Source organism: Octodon degus, unplaced genomic scaffold (genome assembly GCF_000260255.1).
Source record: "Octodon degus isolate 3935 unplaced genomic scaffold, OctDeg1.0 scaffold00003, whole genome shotgun sequence".
NCBI classification, from domain to species: Eukaryota; Metazoa; Chordata; class Mammalia; order Rodentia; family Octodontidae; genus Octodon; species Octodon degus.
Genome location: NW_004524579.1, coordinates 23,429,424 through 23,438,831, shown reverse-complemented (window position 1 = coordinate 23,438,831; position 9,408 = coordinate 23,429,424). Strand labels below are relative to the sequence as shown.

Here is a 9,408-nt window from a genome sequence, read left to right as displayed (position 1 = left end):
GACAGACGTTGCTACAGCCCCACACGGGGAGTATTCATCCCGCCGACAGGCAGGGGGCTTGGGGAATTTCTTCAGGAAAAAAAAAAGTCTGGTGCTTTTCTTCACCATTGAAAAAACTGTGCTTGTTCGTTAGGCGTAAAGAGTTAAGAATACTTGCACGGAGGCTGGGAACCTTTGCGGAGAGGAGCTTGAGTCCTGCCACAGGAGGTGAGGAGGGTACCAGGTGGCCAGCTTCTGCCAGGGAGAGGGGCCTGCGGCCCTGCCTGCCTCCGTCTGGGCCCAGCTGGGCTTGTGGCATTGGGTTGATTGGTTGGCATCTTCGGCAGACCTGCTGTGGTCGTGGCTGCGGTTAGGAGGCCCAACTTGAACCCTGGGGCTGCTCTCTCCCCGGAAGGCACTCATGCGTCTCAGTCAGGAAAGAGTCTGAGTCCCTTGAGTTGAGCAGGAGGACTCCAGAGGTGGCCCTCCTGGAGGTGGTGAATATGAGATGCCAAGGCCAGACCCCACCTCTTCTCCACTCTCCCAGGATCCCTGACCCATCGGGAAACTGAGGGAGCGGAAGCCCACACCCTGCTCCACACTTCTCACCCCATCAGCTGCCCTGCTCAGGAAGCAGGAGCTGGGAGGTCTGAGTGTCATCCCCTCCCATTCCCAGTCCCCACCCACAGAGAACAAGGACCCCAGAGAGATGGGGAGGGGAGGGGACTTCAGGAATTACCCCCTCCCCAGCCCAGTCCCTAATACTAGCCTGGAGCACTCAGGGAGCCTGTAGAGAAAGAAGGAGGAGAGGATCAGGCCCCACTCTCACTCAGCATGTGTGCTCTCAGCCTCGGAAACATGTTCGTGCCCACACAAGGCCTTTGTGATAGCCTGGTTGGCACACAGCTCTACGACTGAAAGATGTGTGGATGGTAGGAGGATCACAAAATGTGAGTGTTGGGAGCAGGCATCCAACCCAAACTGCTTGCATCACAGCTGGGGAAACTGAAGCCCAGTGGTGGTTAGAGGAGGTGCTTTCAGCATCATCCAGTTTATCAGTGAAGAGGCAGGACTAGAACTCATGATACAGTTTTCCTTCTATTCTGGCTCCTTACTGTTGCCCTTCTCCTGCCAGCCTTTCAGGACAGCCTCGGATAAGGAACAGAAGGCTGATCTGAGAGAGGAGTGACCTGCCTGCACCATCCTAACTACCTTCAGGCTAAAGCCATCTTCTGATGAATTCCTGGCTTTGACCCAGCCATTGGAGAGGAGGGGAGAGAGTTCCCAACTCCCTACAGCTGTCAGAAAGCAGCTTCCTTAGCATCTTGACTCTTTTGCCCAGCGGTGGGATGTCCAGCATTGCTGGGCAGACCTCATTGGCACGGCGTAGTCACCAAATGGGACGATGAGAGGCTCACCGCTGCTGACCCTGAACCCTAACTACTTGCCACTTTTGCACTATTGGCGTGTGTTCCACTGTCTTCTTAACTCTCTTTCCCAGCACCTGCATTGGTGGGCACTCAACAGTGATTTTATCCAACACCAGAAGATTGGCACTGGGAGACACCTTCATCTGAACATGGTCTAGAGTAACCCTCACTGGCAACTGTGTCTCCCTCCCTGCCCACAGGTAACTAGAGCAGCCATCCTCCAAGAGAGTGCCAGCTGTGTCAGCAGGCTCTAACTCAAGCCAAAGCAGGCCTCCCTGTCAAGGTCACCCATTGGTCCTGGTTTTACCCTGGCGGCAGCAATACAGACTCAAATTTCCCAATGTGCATGGGACTTCTTCATTTACGTGATAAGGGTCCCATTCCCAGTCTTACAGATATGAGAGCACTGAGACTGGCTAGGGGCCGAGGGAAGAGGAGACTTGCAGAGCAGTGCAAACAAGGGGCAATGAGAAGGGCACAGGGCAAAGGGAGGTGGTAGAATTCTAGCTGCAAGAAGGGATTGGGTTAGGGTTGGAATTTGGTGGATTTTGCTGTCTTCTGTCTTCTGTCCTCTCATCTCTCAGCTCCCTTTGGGGTCCAAAACTCATGGAGTGGAGAAGAAAGAAACATTTTATGGTGTTACTTGGAATTGCCAGGTCTATTTTGCAAAGCACCCCATCCCTAAAACCCAAGAGACTCCCACGGAGAACAGAGCACAGAACGTGCTAGGCAGAGAGAACTTGGCCTCACCATACCTAGGTGAGGCCAAGGCAGTGGAAAGGGGGATGCACTGTTGTTTCTCCCTACTAGAAGGAGAAGGAAACTGAGGCACAGAGAAAGAAAGGGACTTGCCCAAAGGTATCAAAGAGTGAGACAAGGAAACAGAGGCTAGGGACATGGGACTGGGGGTGGGGGTGAGTAGCTCAGTGTTAAAGTGTCTTGAGGTTTAATCCTCAGTACAGGCAAAAGAAAGAGGAGCGGAGAAGACAAGAGGCAGGAGGGGGAGGATGGGGGAGGGGACCAGCCAACGCGGTCTTGGAGCCAGGCCACCTCTGAGGAACTGACTGGACTTGAGGACCCCTGAGGAGGCTCAAAGTCTATGGAGCTGGACTTCGGCGCTGAGTGCTGGCTGAGAGCACTGTGGCCAGGCCAAGCGTCCATCGCCTATGCTGTCTCACGTGCATCATCTGGCTGATTTTTTGCATAGGGAGGCCATGGCTACATTGCCTCTTTGTGACAGGACAAGAGCCAGCCTAAAGAAAGGAGCTGGAGTGAGCAAAGGCCTCCTGGCTCCCAGGAATGCAGGGGCAGCTAGAGCAGAAAGCTGAGTGCTCCCCAGTTCTGGGTGGCACCAGAGGGGTAGCAATGAGGCCAAGGACTGGGAAGCGCTGCTTCTAGATGAACTCCCTCACCTGCCCAGGAAATACTCTTCCCCTGCCTGATCCCCTCAGCACCCACTACGACCCATCTGCTCTGTCCCAGTCCTCTCTTCTGAGAGGCCCCTTCCACACTCCGTGCACTGTAAACATGAGAAAAACAAAAGCCAAGGAAAAAACAAAAATGACAACAAAACAAGAACACCCCCACCCCCCGCCTTCCAATTGGGATGAAAAAAAAATCATCCTTTTTCACCGTAAACAGGATTTGGCTTTTTTTTTTTTTTTTTTCACCTTTGATTCCTTTTTCCTTTTCTTTCATAAAGACGGGAAAATTGGGGCTGTCGTTGGTTGGTTCAGTCAGGCACCAAAACAAGAAACTCAATGAGAAATATTTGGTGCAAGTTCAGTAATAGCGACATGTCCACCACAAGATGACTAGAGCACCACACACGACGTTTTTCTTAAGCTAACATGCTCTGGCTGCCATCCACAGAAATAGCTAGAGACCCCTACATGGTTTCTACGTGGTCCAGAGGTATATATACAATCCTTCGAAGGTCAGGATTGAGGGGCCATCTATCCGCTAGTGCCCTCGGGATCACGTCTAGTTCTCAGCGGCGTGGGCCCCCCCTTCCCACCCCCGCTCTGGGCAGGGCACGGCCAGCTCCCTCCCTCCTGCGAGCAAGGCGGATGGGGCAGTCGCCATGTGGATGGGTGGGTCCTCCCCCACCCTCTCCTTCCCTCAGACACTGATACCACTGACTCCTCTTTCCACGAAATGTGCTTGCAGGCTTCTCCTCTACATCAAATGGCTCAGAAGGCAAAGTTTGGCTGCAAGGGCTATGGCCGTGGGGGGACCTGGTGAAGGAAATGGGGTGTCCACTGGCTAACTCCTCCCTCAGCTATCGGCTCCCAGCTGTGTCTCAATGTCCACTCGGCAGATGGGGCATTTCTTGCTCATTGCAAGCCACTGGTCCACGCACAGTTGGTGGAAGAGATGCATACAGGGCAGGCGTCTGGAAGAGAGGAAGAGTCAGGTGAGGGGCAGCAGAGGCAGGGGCTGGGGTAGCAGCAGGAGGAGGGGCACTGAGGGGGCCAGGGGACACATACTCAGCCTCACCGAGGTGTAGTTGTGAGGCCATGGTGAGGCAGGCAGTTAGGAAAGGTCCCTCCTCCTTCATGAAGCCCTTTCTGGTCAGCCAGAAAGAGAGCCAAGACTGTCTTAGGCCCACTAGGTCAATCATCATATTGACTCTTTCACTTTACTGCCATGAGTCCACAACCATGGGCACCACATCTAGAACATTCCATGCCCCACCTTCCTATTGCCACCACAAAGCACACCATGGCATACTTGGCACACTCACATGCACCCCAAGCAAGCACCCTTGCCCCTGGGCATGCAGCATGGTGATGACCCCATGCCTGAGAGACAAGGGAGAGAGACCCGTAGCGGTGGCCTCCTACCTCACATCTTCTCCATCTTCCAGCATAGACAAACAAATTGTGCATTTCTCATCAGTGTCAGACTCTTCCCCCTCGTCCTTCTTGCCTTTGCCATCCTGGGGTCTTCGCTATAAGAAGAAAAGGGAGGAGCACTCATTACCTGGGGCAGACTCTCCTGGTGGCCATTGGCCTCCATCCACAGGCTCCCCTCACTCTGTAGTTCCTCTTCCCCTGGGGGTCCGAGTCTTTTAAACTCTCTTCCCAATCCCTCCCCCATGCTGTAGGAGATAGAGGGTTACTGCCAAGTGAAGAAGAGGCCAAATGGACTTTCATCTCCTGACCCAGGCACAGGCAAGCAACTCAAAGTTTGGATAGATTGGGTTCCTGTTGAATTGGCACCTTGCAAAGTCTGTCTCATAGGTAAATGGCTTTTCCTCTCTTCCTCCTCACGATGCCCACTCCTCACACCCTGTCCTACCTACACCTTGTTTCCAGGCCTCTCAATCCACTTTCTGGTCCAGCATGCTTCAGTGATTCACTCGTGCCTGCATTCATTCATTCTTTCACTCAACTAACATCCATTTACTCCTGCTCTCAGCACCTGAGAAAGACAAACTTACTCCACCCAGCATTAACCCCTGTGACATGCACCACACTGTTAGGAACTATATTGTGTTGTTGAATTTCTCTTTCTATCCATGAAGTTCCCTTAAAAGAAGGCTCCAGCTTCAATCTGAGGGTAGACGTCATGCAGGCATGCTATCATTACTTGCTGATGTAATACTCCTGTTTTTAACTCTATGTTAATTAAAAAAATACTGAACTATTCCATAGAAAGTTCCAGGTTCTTACATGGTACAGACATACCAGATTACCTTGTTTACCTACCACCCTATATTGGTTGAGTAGAAGGGGTATCGTTGCTACTCATAATACCCTGGGATGAAGGAATGGAATCAGTGAATGAAATCAGCCTCCCTTTCACATTCCCATCTCTATGACATACTGTGATACAGTCTGGCAACAAACAGGAAGAAAACTACCTGTTCTGGCTTCTTTCTAAGGATAAACACCCGTAAAAGTTACTTCACAAAGAAAAAGTTCCAGAGTCACAAGACGAAGATCACCCAGAGAATGCCTTCGGGGCAGACCCAATGGACATTAGATGCCAGGTCTCCTTCTTCTGAGCCCTGGTCCTAAACTCTGTTTTTTCTTAGTTTGCTTTAATCTGGAAAATGTGCTGCCCCTGATGGACATACAAGAGCAGCTACCACTTCTGCTTTCTGCCTCGCTGTGCCTTGCTGCAAACCTCTGAAGACTTCGGCTATGGTCCCTCCATCCAAAATCCAGAAAATCAGAATTACACCTACTGTCCTAGATATTTGCCCTGAGTTTTCAGCATAAATAATGTCATGAAGATCTGCCTGTTTAAGGTTCATACGTGTTTGTAGCCTGCTTCTGATTTCCTGCTAGAAAAGAGATGTCCAATAAAACATCCTGTTGAGACTTGACTGTTTGACTGGTTTCTATCGTTTTTTTCCATCATTAGTCATGGTTTCCTTTCAGTACTTAGTCATTTTAGCTTTTTATTGCCTTGTTTTACTCTACCTAACCTTCATTTCTCTAGCCTATTCTTCCTTTTCAAATCCTAACCTATTTCCTATTGTGTATTTTTAATTGCTTAGGTCTTCTGGTTTTTGTTTTCATTATCTATGTAAGTTTTATTTTAACTTTAACTTCTCTCTGTATTTATTTTAATATTACTTATCTCTTTGTCCTTACATTCCCATTGTATGAAAATTCCTTTTTTTAATGTTTTTAGTACGGGGTCTACAGGGTCTCACTACGTAGATCAGACTTGTAGTGATCCTCCTTTTTTCAGCCGCCAAAGTGCTGGGATTATAGGTGCATGCCACCACACCAGTCTCCATCGCCGTCTCAGGCCGGCACAGCACACCAGTGATCAAATCCTGGTCCCTACATCTGCCTAAGCAGGCACTTTAATCCACTGAGCTCTCTGGCTGGCCCCAAACATTCCTTTTAACTCTGATGTTCTTTTTCTTTTTCATATATTTGGTACACAGTCTACAGGGACTCATTACGTAGATCAGACTCGCAGTGATTCTCCTATTTTCAGTGTCCCAAGTGCTGGGATTACAGGCACACACCACTGCACCAAGGCTCAATCGCAGTCTCAGCCTGCCTGGAGGTGGGGCCGATGGGCAGGCTAGGGTGGGACCCCTGCCACTGCGCTCTGCCTAAGCAGGTGCTTTAGTCTGCTGAGCTATCTGGCAAGCCTCTAACTCTGATATTCTTGATTTTAATTTTACATGTTTTATATCTTTTCCCAGTTCTTATTTTTCATTTGGTTGTATGTATTTTTTTATAATAGTGTTCTTCCTCCACCCCCTTTGGATACAGGATCTCGCTAAGTAGCCCATCCTGGTCTCAAAATTATGGCTATTCTCCTGCCTCCACTCTCAAGTACTGAGATTACAGGCATGTGCCGCCACATTGGCTATAATTTTGTTTGTATCATATTATTATTTTAAATATAGTTCTTGTTTTATATTGTTTTACTCTTGGTTTGAGTCCAAACTTTTTTGACATTTTAGTGGACTTGATGGTGTACATCTGTAATCCTGGCACTCTGGAGGCTTCGCCAGGAGGATCACTATGAGCCTGAGGCCAGCCTGGGCTACATAGTGAGACCATGGCCAGCTTTAACTAAGCAGCAAGACCTTATTTAAAAAAAAAAAAAAAAATGTGACCTTTTATTTGGATCCTACGCCTTTTTCATTCCTCATTTTTAATTCTTCTTTCTCTTTTACAATACTTTTATTTTCTTGATTCTTCTTTGATCCTAATTTCTGCCTGTGCCTTTATCTCATTCATTCATTTTCCCTTTTCACTGTATGATGGTTCTTTTCTTCATTTGCTTGTGGCCTATAGAAATGATGGTAGGTGTGGTGTGTGGCCCTGTTAGGAGTGAGCATCTTCAGTCTGGGACACAGAAGCTGCTGTGGGCCCCTGAGCATCCACTCATGTCCTTCCACATTCTTCTCCAGTACCTTAAAGCATCTTCAGAAAAGGATCACTTTCTCCACACAGATGACAGCCTTAGCTTACACATCATTCTAGTAAACCATATGGTAGCTACTAATGTTGCCATTCCATTTCATGTTAAGAAAGAAAGAAAGAAAGAAAGAAAGAAAGAAAGAAAGAAAGAAAGAAAGAAAGCAAACAAGCAAGAAAAGAAAGAAAGAAAGAAAGAAAGAAAGAAAGAAAGAAAGAAAGAAAGAAAGAAAGCAAACAAGCAAGCAAGCAAGCAAGCAAGAAAGAAAGGCCAGGTAGACTGGTGTACACCTGTGATCCCAGCACTCTGGGAGGTTTAAGCAAACAGAGTGTAAGTTCAAGCCCAGCCTAGGCACCTTAGCGAGCCCCAGACACAAAATTAAAAAATAAAATAAGGCTGGGGATGTCACTCAGCATGAATGCCTTGGGTTCAATCTACGCTACTACAAATAAAGAATAAAATGAAATACATAGTCTAGGAAAGCCAAGCATGTTATCCAAAGTCACACAACTGTTAACAGTAAAACTGAAATTCAAAGCTGGTGATCTAACCCCAAAATCAGATGCTTCCAACCACTCTATTGTTGAACTCAGGAATCAGTGATGACAGCCACTGGTTGGACTACCATAAGCATATCCTACGCTGTTCCTCAATATATATCATGCTTTTAATTTACAACCTGTTATCATATATTCCCCCAGCACAGTGTATCTAACATTAACATCCCATGTCATGTGACACTCTTATCTATAATTGGTAAAAAATATTGGTGGATTATTATTAGCTGAGGTCCCTTAGTTTACATGAAGGTTCACCCTTTGTATCATGGAATTCTATTGGCTTTGACCATGTATAACATCATGTGTCCACCATTACAATATCATACAAAGCAGTCTCACTGCTATAAAAACCCTCTATGCTCCATCTGTTCATTCCTCCCTTCCTTGCAGTTGGAAATCACTGAGCTTTTTATTATTTCTGAAAGTTTGTCTTTTCTATAATGTCATGTAGTTGAAAGCACTTCTTCCCTTAATAATGTGCTCTTAATGTTCCTTTTTATCTTTTTGTGGATTAATAGCTAATTTCATTTTATTGTGAAATAATATTGTATGAATATACCTCAGTTTATCCATCCACATTTTAAAAGACCTCTTGGTTGTTCTAATCTTTTTCCTGTTTTTAAATTTTATTTTAAAATGTTTCAAGAGCTCAGATTCCTGGTCTTTTATCATATTATAGATTTCATTGGCAATAATTCTGCCAATTCTGCTTCTACTGACTTAGCACACAGCCTGTGACTCTGTGGCTTTAAAAGCTCCTCAGTCAGGACAGTCACTCTTAAAAGGCAGATTTGGTGACATTGGCCTTGAAATTACACTCTAAAGCAAATTTTAGCCTTCCATCCAGGAGCCTTTTGCCCACCTCCATCAGATATATGTACACACACACACACACACACACACAGCCCTCCTCCTTTGCTGATGAGAAGTCTCCATCTTCCCTCTGACCTCCTCTGGAATAAGCAAGAATTCACAGCTTCTGAGCATCTAACAAGAGCAGGATTTTAGGCTGTTCCCCACATAGACAACCAAGCTAGGACTTGTCAAGTAGACAAATCAACACACCTCCCTTCCACTCCCTGACCCTGTAGACTGGCTCCTGGCAGCCTCACCTTCTTGTATTTGTGGGGGAAAGTGAACCTCTCAATGGTGTTCTGCACAGCTCCCCGAGTCACATTTCCCAGCCTGTCCTCGAGCTGCAGCAGTTCCTGAAAGGAGAAACATAAGGACATGTGTGTCAGAATATTTAAAAGCACATGTACCCACATGGTTAAGGATGAGGTTACCCAAGATGTTAGCAGAAAGCATTCACATAGACAACAGAAAGGACCTGTCTCATGATGAGAACCTGTACCATCCCCAGCCCTCCTCTTCATCCTCCTCATCCACTTTCTTTTCATCCTCCCCTCTTCCTTCTTTCTTTCACTTCTTCCTTCTCCTTTTCTACTTCCCCTTATTCAACTTCTCCTCTCCTCCTTTTCCCTCTCCCTCTCCCTCTCTGTCTCTCTCTCTCTGTCTCTCTCTCTCTCTCTGTCTCT

At 47.2% G+C, this 9,408-nt stretch overlaps 1 protein-coding gene across 1 annotated transcript in view; it reads right to left on the bottom strand.

Moving 5' to 3' along the window:
• Window positions 1-3,103: 3,103 nt before the first annotated feature.
• Window positions 3,104-9,408, bottom strand: part of Rnf165 (ring finger protein 165) — a 24,612-nt gene continuing 18,307 nt past the window's right edge. The window contains exons 6-8 of the mRNA XM_023713599.1: window positions 8,983-9,078; window positions 4,256-4,362; window positions 3,104-3,804 (exon numbers count right to left, since the gene is read on the bottom strand). Coding sequence (XP_023569367.1) covers window positions 3,687-3,804; window positions 4,256-4,362; window positions 8,983-9,078 — 321 coding nt within the window. The 3' untranslated portion in view covers window positions 3,104-3,686. The remainder of the gene's footprint in view (window positions 3,805-4,255; window positions 4,363-8,982; window positions 9,079-9,408) is intronic.